The sequence below is a fragment of the Panthera tigris genome, chromosome B3, assembly GCF_018350195.1.
Source record: "Panthera tigris isolate Pti1 chromosome B3, P.tigris_Pti1_mat1.1, whole genome shotgun sequence".
Lineage (NCBI taxonomy): Eukaryota > Metazoa > Chordata > Mammalia > Carnivora > Felidae > Panthera > Panthera tigris.
In genome coordinates, this window is record NC_056665.1 from 59,389,710 (window position 1) to 59,404,246 (window position 14,537).

The 14,537-nt window shown below is 38.6% G+C and overlaps 1 protein-coding gene across 4 annotated transcripts in view; it reads right to left on the minus strand.

Moving 5' to 3' along the window:
- The window catches only part of WDR76 (WD repeat domain 76), a 61,215-nt gene extending 46,695 nt beyond the window's left edge, over positions 1-14,520 (minus strand). For 2 of the 4 annotated variants that reach the window (XM_042988988.1, XM_042988987.1), the window contains exons 1-4: positions 12,585-12,696; positions 11,525-11,935; positions 3,391-3,483; positions 1,432-1,487 (exon numbers count right to left, since the gene is read on the minus strand). In XM_042988988.1, coding sequence (XP_042844922.1) covers positions 1,432-1,487; positions 3,391-3,483; positions 11,525-11,935; positions 12,585-12,644 — 620 coding nt within the window. In that variant the 5' untranslated portion in view covers positions 12,645-12,696. Of the gene's footprint in view, positions 1-1,431; positions 1,488-3,390; positions 3,484-11,524; positions 11,936-12,584; positions 12,697-12,907; positions 13,014-14,396 lie in introns of those variants that run through there. The other 2 variants (XM_042988990.1, XM_042988991.1) reach the window with 2 other exon arrangements.
- Positions 14,521-14,537: the final 17 nt, after the last annotated feature.

Consider the following 14,537-nt stretch of genomic DNA (forward strand, 5'->3'; position numbering starts at 1 on the left):
GTTGTGATCTCACGGTTCGAGGGTCAGAGCCCTAGTCAGGCTCTGTGCTGACAGCACGAAGCCTGCTTGGATTCTTTCTCTCTCCTCTCTCTGCCCCTACCCTCACCCCCCCTCCAAAATAAATTAAAAAAAATTTTTTTAATCCCAGAATGCCGGGGCGCCTGGGTAGGTCAGTCAGTTAAGCATCCAACTTCAGCTCAGGGTCATGATCTCACGGTTTGTGGGTTCATGCCCCGCGTTGGGCTCTGTTCTGACAGCTCAGAGCTTGGAGCCTGCTTCTGATTCTGTGTTTCCCTCTCTCTATGGCCCTCCCCCACTCATGCTCTGTCTCTCTCTGTCTCAAAAATAAAAATAAACATTAAAAAAAATTTTTAAAGGCACTATGGTACTGACGAAGAATATACGAATCAATGGAACAGAATAGGGAGTCAACTGATCTTACACAAAGGAGCAAAGGCAAGATAATGGAGCAAAAATAGTCTTTTCAACAAATGGTGCTAGAACGAATGGACAACCAAATGCAAAACAATGAATCTAGACACAACCTTTACACCCTTCACACAATTAACTCAAAATGGATTACAAATCTAATGTAAAACACAGAACTATAAAACTTGTAGAAGACAACAGGAGAAAACCTAGGTGACCCTGGGAATGGGAATGGTTTTTTAGATATAACACCAAAGACACAATCCATGGAAGAAAAAATTATAAAGTAAACTTCATTAAAATTAAAAACTTCCACTCTGCAAAAGACATCATCAAGAGAATGAGAAGACAAGCCAGAGAAAATATCTGCAAAAGACACTTCTGATAAAGGACTGTTATCCAAAATATGCAAAGAACTCTCAAATTCATCAATAAAAACAAACAACTCTATTAAAAATGGGCCAAAGAGGGCGCCTGGGTGGCTCAGTCAGTTGGGCGTCTGACTTCGGCTCAGGTCATGATCTCACAGTCTGTGAGTTCAAGCCCCACAGGGGGGCCCTGTGCTGACAGCTCAGAGCATGGAGCCTGCTTCGGATTCTGTGTCTCCCTCGCTCTCTGCTCCTCCCCCACTCATGCTCTGTCTCTCTCACTCTCAAAAATGAATAAATGTTAAAAAAAAAAAAAAAAAAGGAGGGGGTGCCAAAGATCATAAAATACAGCTCACCAAAGTAATATATAGATAGCAAGAAGCATATGAAAAGATGCTCTACAACATGTCATCAGGGAAAAACAAATTAAAACAACGAGATACCAATACACACCTATTAGAATAGCCAAAATCCAGAACACTGACACTACCAAATGCTTGTGAAGATGTGGAACAACAGTTTTAAGATTATAGTTTCTGATCTATTAATTATTTTACTATGGTAACTGTTTTTTCAAATTATAAATAACTCAACAATACATCAGGGTGTAGGCATTATAAACCAAATCTTTTACCTTTTGGATTCAGGAGGCTGTCTCTTTTTTATCATTTCACGGAGCCTTGCAGCTGACTGCAAAATACACAAAACACACATATAAAGATACTACCTTATAAATTATTAAGTATGCTGCTTTATTGACACTAAAGTAAGATCTATACAGGAAATAAAGTTCCTCAAGATAGGATACCTGCTCTTGGTAAGACAGGAGACAAAGATACTATTAATAATAAAGGCAAGTAAATAATACTGTCTAAAGTACTGACATTCTGATACCTGAGACCAAGTTGCTAATGAGTTTACATGATTAAACATTAAACATTTCACCAAATATACTACTGTAAATTAAAAGGTTTAACTTCTACTATAGGCAATCCTATTTTGATATTTTCCAGAAAAGTGATGTTATGCTTCTATAAATTAAAACATAATTTCTGTTTACTAAAGTCAAAATCAGAGATACTGTGTCTAAGTTTCTGATTAATTTTCAACTTTTAATGACTAAACAATTTAGTCCCTTATTTTAAGTCACCCTCCCTTCCCTCAAGTTACAAACACATACCAAATGTTTGGGAATGTGTAGTGAGAGAATTCAAATAATAATTTAATAAAGCTAACAGCTTGCTATCTTTTGGAGGAAAATGTCATAGGCCCTCCTAAAGACCCTTCTAAAGAGCTACCCTCGGGGCACCTGGGTGGCTCAGTGGGTTAAGCATCCACTTCGGCTCAGATCATGATCTCCTGGTTCAGATCATGATCTCATGGTTTGTGGGTTTGAGCTCCACATTGGGCTCTGCACTGATAGCTCAGAGCCTATAGCCTGCTTCAGATTCTGTGTCTCCCTCTCTCTCTGCCCCTCCCCGCTCACACTCTGTCTCTGTGTCTCAATAAATAAATGTTAAAAAAAAATTTTTTTACTAAAAAATAATAATAATAAAGAGCTATTCTCTCATACACCAAAGTTTTACCCCCAGTGTGAAGACATAATGTAAATTATACCTTTAGTCATGATTATAAAACATTAGCATATTATCTTGACCATTTATCCTTAAAGCTCACAGTATACTGGGGCACCTGGGAGGCTCAGTTGGTCAAGCGCCTGGCTCTTGATTTCAGCTCAGGTCATGATGGCACCATTCATGGGATCAAGCCCCGTGTTGGGCTCTGTGGGATTCCCTCTCTCACCTCTCTCTCTGCCCCTCACCTACTTGCGCCTCTTTCTCAAAATAAATAAATAAATAAATAAATAAATAAATAAATAAATAAATAAAACTTAAAAAAAAAACTCACTATACAAAGCATATTTCCACCTATTCTTAAAGCTAAAGATTTAAAAAAATAAAAATAAAAAGCTTGTCCTTTCACTCCCATACCACACATCCCTCAATTTATCCCTCCTACATCTCCCTTATCCTTTAGGTAAAGCAATCACTCAGAACATACCCTGTTCCTCTGAATCCAAGACAACCACTCATAAGACACCATTATTTTATGTACCAACAACAGTGGGGCAGGGGAGAGAGCTGCCAGTAATAGTTTCCAGATGCCAATTTCAAAAACATTAAAATTTTTTTAAAAAGTCTTAAAATGAATAAAATATGGTAACCACTTCCTATTAAGTGCAAAACTTGCTCCTAATTTTACCCTCCCTTATCTGACACTATGAAACCTGATACTACCAGTATTTTATTGACCTACTGGCAAGAATGGCATCTTGCTTTTAATTAGAAATTCCAAGAGGGCCTGGGTGGCTCAGTTGGTTAAGCATCTCAGGTCATGATCTCCCAGTTCGTGAGTTTGAGCCTTGCATCGGGCTCTGTGCTGACAGCTTGGAGCCTGGAGCCTGCTTGAGATTCTGTGTCTCCCTCTTTCTCTGCCCCTCCCCTCCTCACACTCTGTCTCTCTCTTTCAAAAATAAAATAAAACATTAAAAATTTTTTAAATAAAAAAAAAAAAAAGGAAATTCCACACAAACCGCAGACAACTGAAGAGAAGCAAAAAAGTTTGCATTTTCTGATATGTTCTTCAGTCTCTTCCTTTCATACGGTGACAATCCTGAAAATTCATCCTATGAAATTACACCAAAAAAATTCTGTTACTTTGCATGATCCATAGCAAAAGCACCTCACAAAACAAGGTGTTGAATTCTCAAATGTATACTTTCCTTCAAATTGTACCTGTTCTATTCATTTCATGCTATCGTACCAAATGGCACATAATCTTTGCTGCATTGGACACTGAGTGTAAGAGTTTGAATTTGGGATAATCACAAGATATCTGTATGGCTTCTCGATTAGATAACAAGTGATACATCAGAAGTCAAGTAGTGTAACTTAATAGCAAATTATTTCTTACTGGGCATTAATTGTACTATTACTCAAAGTTAACTTTTTATTAAACAAAACAAGAAAACACTCAGTAAGAGAACATTTTAAATTCACTGAAAGGGTTAAGAAAATTTAGAAAAAAAGAACAATAACAAATGAGATAAACACATGGGAAGAAAAGACAATAAAAAAATCAAGCTTGCAGGTCTGATATCCAACTAATAGTTATAGAGGTAAAAAAGACGAGCAGAAAAAATGGAAGAGAAAATTATTAGAGATATAAGAAAGTTTCTCAAAACTAAAGACATGTGTTTCCAGATTAAAAGGGCCCAATGAGTATGCAGTACAACAAATGAAAAAAGATCAAAGTCTATACACATTATCACAAAATTTCTTAACACTTGAGATAAGTGAGATTTTAAAAAGTTTGAAAAAAAATCACACAAGAATCAGAATGACACTAACTTCCCAATATCGAGGGGAACTGGAAGACAATAGAAAAGTGTGTTTAAAATTTTAAGGAAAAATTATTTTCAACTTACAATTCTAAATCCAGTTAATGCATCAATCAAATGTACAGCATGAAGATTTTTCAGACATGTAAACTACCTCTCATACACCTTTTCTCAGGAAGCTACTATAAGCAGCATTTCACCAAAATGGAAGAATACTCTAAAAAAAGAAAGACCCAAGACAGAATCCAGGATGCAGAAGTTCCAGTAGAGAAGAGATAAAAGAAATTCAAAGGAAAATGGTAAAAAGAAAGGCTAAAAAAGGGTTAAGCTGTCCAGAATGAAGTAGAAAGACGAAGGGCCCCAGGAAATGTTTCATGAAAAAAATATATATACATATGAAGCCATTAGAATTCCTTCCTACAACTCTGATAGAGCTTGGGCTGTACCTAATAAGGAGATGAGAAGGGAAAGGAGTGGGTAGGCACATGTGCATAAGGCATAGTGTGAATGAAACAAGTCTTCATCTTCCATGTTAAGTCAATGGATAACATGGAGGGAATAAAAACTAAAACGGCTGAAAGTGCAATTTGGCTATTGGGCAGCAACAATCACAGAGAAGTATGTGGCAGAAAACTGCTGGGTGTTTTGGTTTGTTTCTGAGTATCTGTGTGTGTACATATGGAATTATCTTTGTGTGTGTGTGTATATATATATACATGTATATATACATGTGTGGAATTATAAGACTTAAATGTGGATGTACATGTATTACTTGGACCAAAATAAAAAATTTTCCTCATACACACAAAATAACAATGACAGCGAAGGTAAAAGGTTATGTTGTCATTGCCTTTACAACTGCTTTCAGAGAAAAACATCACCATCATCATCATCAAAGGCTTTCTAAGATTCTATTTCAAAATGCTACACACTGAAATCAAAGGAGCGCATTTAAATGATTCTACTTACCACAGAAGAAAATTTACTAAGACAAATGATCAGTTTTCTTAAGTGATATGTGTAATTCAAACTATTCTTACCCATTACCCACCTCTCAAAAACTTATAACATGTAAGAGGAAGACCAATCAAAAAACATCAGGAAAGGGGGCACTCGAAGTAAACATAGGAAAAAGAAGTTAAAAAAAAAAAAAAACTCCACTATCTTCAGACACGTAAGATGTTACTGCATCCTGGGGCACCGGGGTGCCTCAATTGGTTAAGCATCCAACTCTTGGTTTAAGCTCAAGTCATGATCTCACGGTTCGTGGGCTCGGGCCCCAGACTGGGCTCTGCAATGACAGTGCCAGAGTCTGCTTGAGATTTTCTCTCTCTCTCTGCCCCTCCCTGCTCACTCGCTCTCTCTCAAAATAAACATTAAAAAAAAAAAGTTATTGCATCCATAAAACAAGGGATGCCATGTTTAAAAAATAAAAGAAGTGGGGTGTCTAGGTGGCTCAGTCAGTTAAGTGTCCAACTTTGGCTCAGGTCATGATTTCATGGTTCATGAGTTAGAGCCCCACATCGGGCTCCATGTTGGCAGTACTGGGCCTGCTTGGGATTCTCACTCTCTCCTCTCACTCTGCCCCTCCCCCACTCATGTGCACTCCCTCTCTCTTTCAAAATAAACTTAAAAAAAAAATCAGGGGTGCCTGAGTGGCTCAGTCAATCAAGTGACCAACTCTTTGTTTCAGTTCAGGTCACAACCTCACAGTTCGTGAGTTCAAGCCCCACTTTGGGCTCCAAGCTGGCAGTGCAGGGCCCACTTTGGATTCTCTCTCTCTCCTTCTCTCTCTGCCCCTCCCCTACTCATATTCTCTCTTTCTCATAATAAATAAACTTTAAAAAATTATTTTAAAAAATAATCAAAGAAATAACTTGGATTAAAAGCTTGTGGCACCTACTTGCCTCACTTAGTTAAGCGTCTGACTTCAGTTCAGATCATGGTCTCTCAGTTCCTGAGTTCAAACCCCACATTGGGCTCCACACTAGCAGTGCAGAGCCTGCTTGTGATTCTCTCTCCCCTCTTTCTGCCCCTCCTCTGCTCATGCTTTCTCTCACTCTCAAAATAAATAAACTTAAAAAAAAATGCTTGATGCCAAAAATTCAAACAATGTATGAACCTATTTATGTACTGTTCTCAAAATGACAAAACTGTAGATATGAAGAACAAATTAGCAGTTGTCAGGGGCAAAGGAGGATGAGAGGGAGAGCTATAGGTATAACTATAAAGAAATAGCCTGGTGGGGCGCCTGGGTGGCTCAGTCAGTTGAGTGCCCGACTTTAGCTCAGGTCATGGTCTCACGGTTTGTGAATTCGAGCCCCGCATCAGGCTCTGTGCTGACAGCTCAGAGCCTGGAGCCTGCTTCGGATTCTGTGCCTCCTCTCTCTGCCCCTCACCCACATGTGCTCTGTCTCTCAAAAATAAATAAATGTAAAAAAATTAAAAAAAAAAAAAAAGCCTGGAAACAAAAAAGACAAATAGCCTGGGGCAGCTGGCTTGCTCAGTTGGTAGAACAAGCAACTCTTGATCTCAGGGTCATGAGTTCAAGCCCTACATTGGGCCTGGACCCTACTTAAAATAAATAAATAATTTTAAAAATTAGCCTAACGGAGATTTTTGTGGAGATGGAATAGTTCTATATCTTGATTATGGTGATAGTTGTATTAACAATATGTGATAAAATGATACAGAACTATACACACACCTTGTACCAATGTGAATTTCCTAGTTTTGATATTGTGATATAGTTATATAAGATGTACACATTGGGAAAAACTGGGTGAAGTGTACATGATACCTCTCCATACTATTTCTGCAAATTGCTATGAATCTATAATCACTTGGAGATAAAAGTTTCTTGAAAATAGATGTTTCTCACAGCTAACATCATACTTAATGGTGAAAGACTGAAAGCTTTTCCCCTAAAGCTCAGGATTAAGAAAATATGTCTGCTCTTGCTACTTCTATTCAACACCGTACTGGAAATTCTAGGACAAATAGGACAGGACAATTGGGAAAAATAATAATAAAGACATCCAGATTGAAAAGGAAAAAATAAAGCCATCTTTATTGCCAAAATATGACCTTATATATAGAAAATACTTTAAGAATTCATACAAGGGGTGCCTGGGTGGCTCAGTCGGTTAACCATCAGACTTCAGCTCAGGTCATGATCTCACAGCTCATGAGTTCAAGCCCTGTGTCAAGCTCTCTGCTCTCATCACAGAGCCCACTTTGGATCCTCTATCTCCCTGTCTCGCTGCCCCTCCCTCCCTCTCTCTCTTTTTTCTCTATCTCTCAAAATAAACAAATATTTAAAAAATTAATTTTTAGGGGCACCTGGGTGGTTCAGTCAGTTAAGCATCCAACTTCAGCTCAGGTCATTGTCTCATGGTTCATGAATTCGAGCCCCACATCAGGTTCTGTGCTGACAGCTCAGAGCCTGGAGCCTGCTTTAGATTCTGTCTCTCTCTCTGACCCTGACCCGCTCCTGCTCTGTCTCTGTCTCTTAAAAATAATAAGTGTTAGGGGCGCCTGGGTGGCGCAGTCGGTTAAGCGTCCGACTTCAGCCAGGTCACGATCTCGCGGTCCGTGAGTTCGAGCCCCGCGTCAGGCTCTGGGCTGATGGCTCGGAGCCTGGAGCCTGTTTCCGATTCTGTGTCTCCCTCTCTCTCTCTGCCACTCCCCCGTTCATGCTCTGTCTCTCTCTGTCCCAAAAATAAATAAAAACGTTGAAAAAAAAATTTAAAAAAAATAATAAGTGTTAAAAAAAATTAATTTTTAGGAAAGACTGAACCCTAAAAACATTATGCTCAAAGAATCCAGACACAAGAAGCCACGTACTATATGATTCCATTTACATGAAATGTCCAGAATAAGCAAATATATAGACAAAGAAAGTAGATTAGCTGTTTCCAGGGCTGGGTTAGGGAGGTGGGGAAGTTGGTAGTCACTGTTAATTGGCAGGGGTTTCTTTTCATAGTGAAAAAAATATTCTGAAACTAGACAGTGGTAATGATTGTACAGTACTGTATATATACTAAAAACCACTGAACTGTATACTTTTAAATAGTTAATTTTATGTTATGTAAAATTTATTTCAATAAAAATATATGCTTGATGATAGAAACCAGATACATGCATAGTCTCAAACCATCTCCCTCCAAATATTTAATAATTACGAAGGGAAAAATATTGTTTCCATTAGAGAATCCTGACAGATACCACCTTAGCCTAATGATCAAGGTCAACATCATTGATAAAATATATCAACATCACAGACACCCTAATATGATGCACTGAAGAGGGCACATTCACTTCTGTGGTATCCTTCCCCAAAAATGCAAAGCCTTAATATAATCTTGAGAAAATAGACAAATTCAAATTGAGGAACATTACATAAAATAACTATTCAGTACTCTTTAAAGGTGCCAAAGGTTATGGGGTGCCTGGGTGGCTCAGTCGGTTAAGTATCTGACTTCAGCTCAGGTCATGATCTCAAGGTTCACGAGTCTGAGCCCTGCATCAGGCTCTGTGATGACAGCTCAGCACCTAGAACCCACCTCAGATTCTGTGTCTCCCTCTCTCGCTGCCTCTCCCCCCCCACCCCCACTCATACTCATTCTCTCTCAAAAATAAATAAAAATCATTTAAAAAAAAGTGCCAAGGTTATGAAAGACTAAGGAACTGTCACAGACTAGAGGAGACTACAGAAACACGGCTATTAAATGCATTGTGCCATCCTAAACTGGATACTGGAACAGAAGGATATTAGGGAAAAAAACAGTGAAATCCTAATCAAGTCTGTACTTTAGTTAATATTATTCTACCAAGGTTGATTTCTTTGTTTGATAAGTGTTCTATGGTTATGTATGGTATTAACACAATAGGAAGCTATGTGAAAGACACGTATATCAGAATTCTCTGTATTATTTTTGCAACTCTTCTGTAAGCCCAAAATGTTTTCAAAACTTAAAATAAAGCTAACTGTTAAGAAATTCTCTATCAAGTTAAAACATTTAATAAAAGTGCTGAGAGATAAAATTTTCCAAGTTTCCCAGAAAACAGAATAAAATTCTAGACTTATAGGCTAATACACTTGTCTGTGCTGTGAAAAAAGCCTCCCCTCATTTGGAGAAGAAATAAGCTTGTAAATAAAATATTGTTTCTCAAGCATGGTACCACAAAACCTAGTCATTTTAACTCCAAAAAGATAACTAATGAAAAGGAAGAGAAAAGAATGAAATGTCCTATAAAAATGTTAGGTCTTTCAGTTTGTCCGAAGAAAATGTATGCTGGGCATTTATAACTCTACTTGACTAGCTTCAGTACTTACTTAGAAATGTTCTAATTTCTGACTCTATATCCTTAAATCAAATTAAAATCTCGATAGATGAATGGATAAAGATCGGGGGGCAGGGGGGGGTACCTGGCTGGCTTAGCCAGCAGAACATGGCACTCTTGATCTCAGGGTTATAAATTCGAGCTCTACAATGGGTGAGATTACTTAAAAAATCTTTAAATCTTAATTAAAAAAAAAAAAGGAAAAGAAGATGTGGTATATACATGAAATGGAATATTATTCAGTCATAAAAAAGAATGAAATCATGGGGCACCTGGGTGGCCCAGTCAGTTAAGTGTCCGACCTCAGCTCAGGTCATGATCTCACAGTCTGTGAGTTCTAGCCCCATGTTGGGCTCTGTGCTGACAGCTCACAGCCTGGAGCCTGCTTCAGATTCTGGGACTCCTCTCTCTGCCCCTCCGCCTCTCACACTCTGTCTCTCTCTCTCTCTCTCTCTCTCAAAAATAAATAAACATTAAAAAAATTTTTTTTTTAAAAAGAATGAAATCTTGCCATTTGCAGTAACATGGATGGAGCTAGTGAGTATAATGCTAAGTGAAATCAGAGAAAGACACATACCATATGATTTCACTCACATGCAGAATTTAAAAAACAAAACAAATAAGCACAGAAAAAAAAAAGAGACAGATAAACCAAACAACAGATTCTTAACTATAAAGAACAAACAGATGGTTGCTAGAGGAGAGGTGGGTAGTGGGATGGGTGAAATAAGTGAAGGGGATTAAGAGTACACTTATGATGAGCACTGAGTAGTATACAGAATTGTTGAATCACTATATTGTACACCTGAAACTAATATAACATTGTATGGTAACTATATTGGAATTAAAATTTTAAAAAAAAAACTTTAAAATAAATTAAAAAATAAAAATCTACTTTAGCCTCATATACTGAGAATCTTATAGTCAAAGAGGCCAAAGAAATAATCTAATCTATTGGTTCTCAAAATGCCAGTCTGAACCAATAGCACCACCATCTCTAGGAAACCGTGTTAGACATGCCAATTCCTTACCCCACTCCAAAACTTCTGAATCAGAAACTCTAGTGATGGAGCCCTGCAATGGAGTTTTAACAACTCTCCAGGCAATTCTGATATAGGCTAAAGGTTGAGAATCTCGGGCCTTATTGAATTCCCTCACTTAGAGGCAATTTGCTTACAATCACAAGGTTTCTTAGAAGCACCCACGTCTAAAACTTAAGCTTTCAATCCCCAATCCAATGCACTAATGACTTAACCCATGCGTTCCCATCAATGTCCTAGTTCTTATCTCTGAGACAACAAAGCATAAGTTGAATCCTTTTTCAAAAGAACACCACCACAATTATCCTATCTTTCTCTACCATCACTTTCTATTCCATCAACTTTTTGACATGTGGTATGGTTTCATCTTGTCTTGCACAAAATATGTCACTTTAAATGAAGTACAACACTCCTGATAGGTAATAGAAGCCCCAAAATTAGATGCCTAATTTCTTAAACTGATTCAAACTATTATTTTAAATAGAACTAATAAGTTTTTTTTTCCATGTATCTTCTCTACTCCATCATTTTTCCCTTTGCTGTATTTAGAGGAAATATTCAGCTATATTCATCAATTAATGATAATTTTCCTGCCCTGATATCAAGGGTCACTCAAACGCCATACGTCCCACAGGCCAAGTTCTTCTGGCACATTGTGCGTAAATATGTAAAGATGAGCAAGACACCATAAAGCATGAGTAAACCCAAAAATATTTACAATAAAGTGAGAGGAAGAAAAAGGGAAACAGAATGAAAATTAAGTCAATTCTCTCCTGGACAAATCAAAACCAAGAGCAAAATTAACCAAGGAAGTTATCTGTTAAGCATTTAAAAAATAAAATTTCAATTAAATATACATAGACCCTGGACTGTGTAAGCTTATCAGAACTTCAAACTGTAAAATAAGAAAAACTTGAATAAGCTAGTAATTAAATTCTTACCAGGCCTAGTGTGGTATCTTCATCACTGTCTAGATTCTGAATGCTTTCCATATCAACACTGGGAATCACTGTATCTGAAGTGCTCTTGTGTTGTCGCTTGTTACTTTCAGTACAAACATCTAAGGATGATTTTTGCAAGGTGGATTCTGTCTTGGAGGATGTGGCTTCCATCTTTGGAGTTAAAATCCTCCTGCAAGTTTTCCTTATTTCAGTCTTCTTACATTTCTTACATACAAATTCATTGTTAGAATTCTTATTCAATAGGGATTTGGGGTGCTTAAATTGGTCTGACTTATAATTACTGAGTGAAAACGGGACAAGATACACCTTAGGTGTTTTTCCTAAAACTGTAGTCTGTACTGGTCTCAGAGATACACAAGTGATGTTTTGGTTTTCTTTATATTCATTCACCTATTTGGGTCAATAAAAGAAAGCAGAGCATTAAAACCCCAGATCCTATGCCTCCTCTTACAGATCTGTGTAAAATAAATCTAATTCTTAATTCCTGATGAAAATATAAATCCAAACTGTTAGCTTGTAAGGAAACTTTTTTCCCCACCATAATCTAAATACCCAATTCATAGCCTGAATATAATTATTATACTGGGCGCATTTCTTACCCATGAGGCTGCAAACATATAACAATATAATGACTACATTTATAACTGAGGAGACTATGGCAACTATCAGTTTCCGAGTAACTGGAATTTCCAGAGTGAGAAGCCGGCATTAACTGCTTCAAAAGCAAGTGCGGGGTCCCTGATCCCACTCTGCCCCTATTTTGGGGGTTATTGGTAAAAACCTTCCTCAACACTGAAGGTCTAGTTTCCATAGAGAAAATCAGGGCAGGTATCCTCAATTATCTTTTGAAGCAACACCCCCGAAAAACCCATTAGTTGAGACATCTCTCAACTAATCTCCCCAAGGAGCAATTTTGAAAATAGTTCTGGAGTGCGAAGGTGGAAGGTGCCAAATCCTCGTGTCCTCCCAGGCCTGTGCCCGGCAATCCCTCGCGAACACTGAGGCAGGAGTACAGCCGAGAACAACAGACGTTTCTCACCTTCACCTGGAGTCGCTGTCTGGAGCCCGCCTTTTCTTCGCTGGCTGAGCGCGACCCCATCTTTTCGCGGCTTAGCAGCGGGCGTCTTCCCGCCAAGATCTCGGCGGGAGGTGCGGGGAGGGGGTAGAGGAGGAGCAGCTGGGCGGGGACGGGAGCGGGGGCGGGCCCTGGCGGGCAGCACAGACCGGCTCTGACGCCAGCTGGCCGACGGAGGGGCCTTGGCATACGGGCATTACGGTGATCTCTATACATGTCAAGCTCACCAGCCTCAATCAAAACTCAAATTCTTTAGGGATGCGATTGGACCGAATCCACATTTTTACCTTTGATCCCGGGATTTTTGATGCTGCTGATGCCAGTATCTCGCTTTGAAAAACAATGGCGCTTCTGCGCCACCTTGGAAAAACCACCTTGCCTGGCAATGGGAGCCTGGAAAAGATTCAGACGCACTTATGGATAGAGAGCGGAGAAAATCGAAATCAACATGCACCCTTTACCTGGGCTCCCTGGTTCTTTATAACCCCAACACGAGAAAATTATGCCATATGGCTACCATACTATCTTCTTCCTAGGAAGGGAAGTATTTTGATTTTTTTCAAGAGTTGATAAACTGATTTAAATTTTACTTGATCATATGCTCAGCAATTAACTAAGATCCTAATAATGACCGTATAAAGCCCAAAGGCTTGGGAAAGGTTGTGAAATCATTGCCCTGTTATTTTTAGTTACAGCCATATTAAACCCCCCCCTCCCCGGGTTGCCATGAGTCAAAACAATTGGTTTCCCCATCAGATTTACTCTGTCTGGACAGCACGGTTTTGGAGCTGTTAAATTCAAAATATAAATCTCTATGTACTCTATTTTTAAGATCCTTATCAGGACCAAAATTACTTTCCTGGTTGGTTACCTGGGCCCTCCATTGTTCCTGGCTCCAGATTTGCCCAATTTTATTTACTCTCCCAGCCTAGACCCAATAACACAGGTGAAATAATTTGAGAACTAATCCTATTAACATTAACTTTAGGGCCTTCCATGATGTAGTTCCTGCCAAACTTTCACCACTGCTTAACTCAAAACCTACTAATAAACTTTTCATAGTTTATACTTTCATAGTTTCCTTAGTAATAAAAATTATTCAAACTTTTCATAGTGTTTGATATGTACCAAAATATCTCTGAATTTCAAGACTGTACATGCTGTGCCATCTCTCCCTACCACAGCATTTATAAAATCCTTTCTATGGTGAAATGTATTCTGACTTACAATCACCCAATATTTTTTACAAACCCAGCTAGTAAATTACTATTGGCTACGATTCTGTATGCACTGTAAGAATTCCCTAACAAAATTTAAACCTTTAGACAATGCTCCATACTCCTTAGGGATCTAAGCACGGTAAACACATCAAGTACTTTATAATTACTTATGGACTTAAATACACTGTCTAGCCAGGAATGTTTTAATGGGCGGTCTTGAGAAATTGAAAAAACTGTTAAGCCTGAAAGTACACTGTTCTGACCTCTGACGTCGCTCCAGGCCCCTTGGGGGATTTTTTTTTTTTTTAATGGCAATGGCCTAAATCACCACCACCTGCCCTCGCGCGACCAAAAAATATCCCACCACAACTCACTCGGCTTCATCGACTGAGCTAATCAGGTGCTATTAGCAGGGCTCCTATTCTCCTTAAACTCCAATTCTGAATTGTCAACAATATGGACAAACTGCCCTTCACTATCTGCTCAACTTCTTATTAATCACTATCCCATTTTCCTCAGCTTCAAACCAACTTAAGAGGGACCCCTTAATTCGGACCTTCCTCGCCACAGGAGCTTAACAGCAAATCCCAATGGGAAGCAATTTCCCGCCAGAAGTTCCGTCCAAACACTGCGAGACTGAGGAAGCTAGAGAAGCCTGTGAACATGCGCAATAACAGACTCGGCCTTCTAGTGGGAG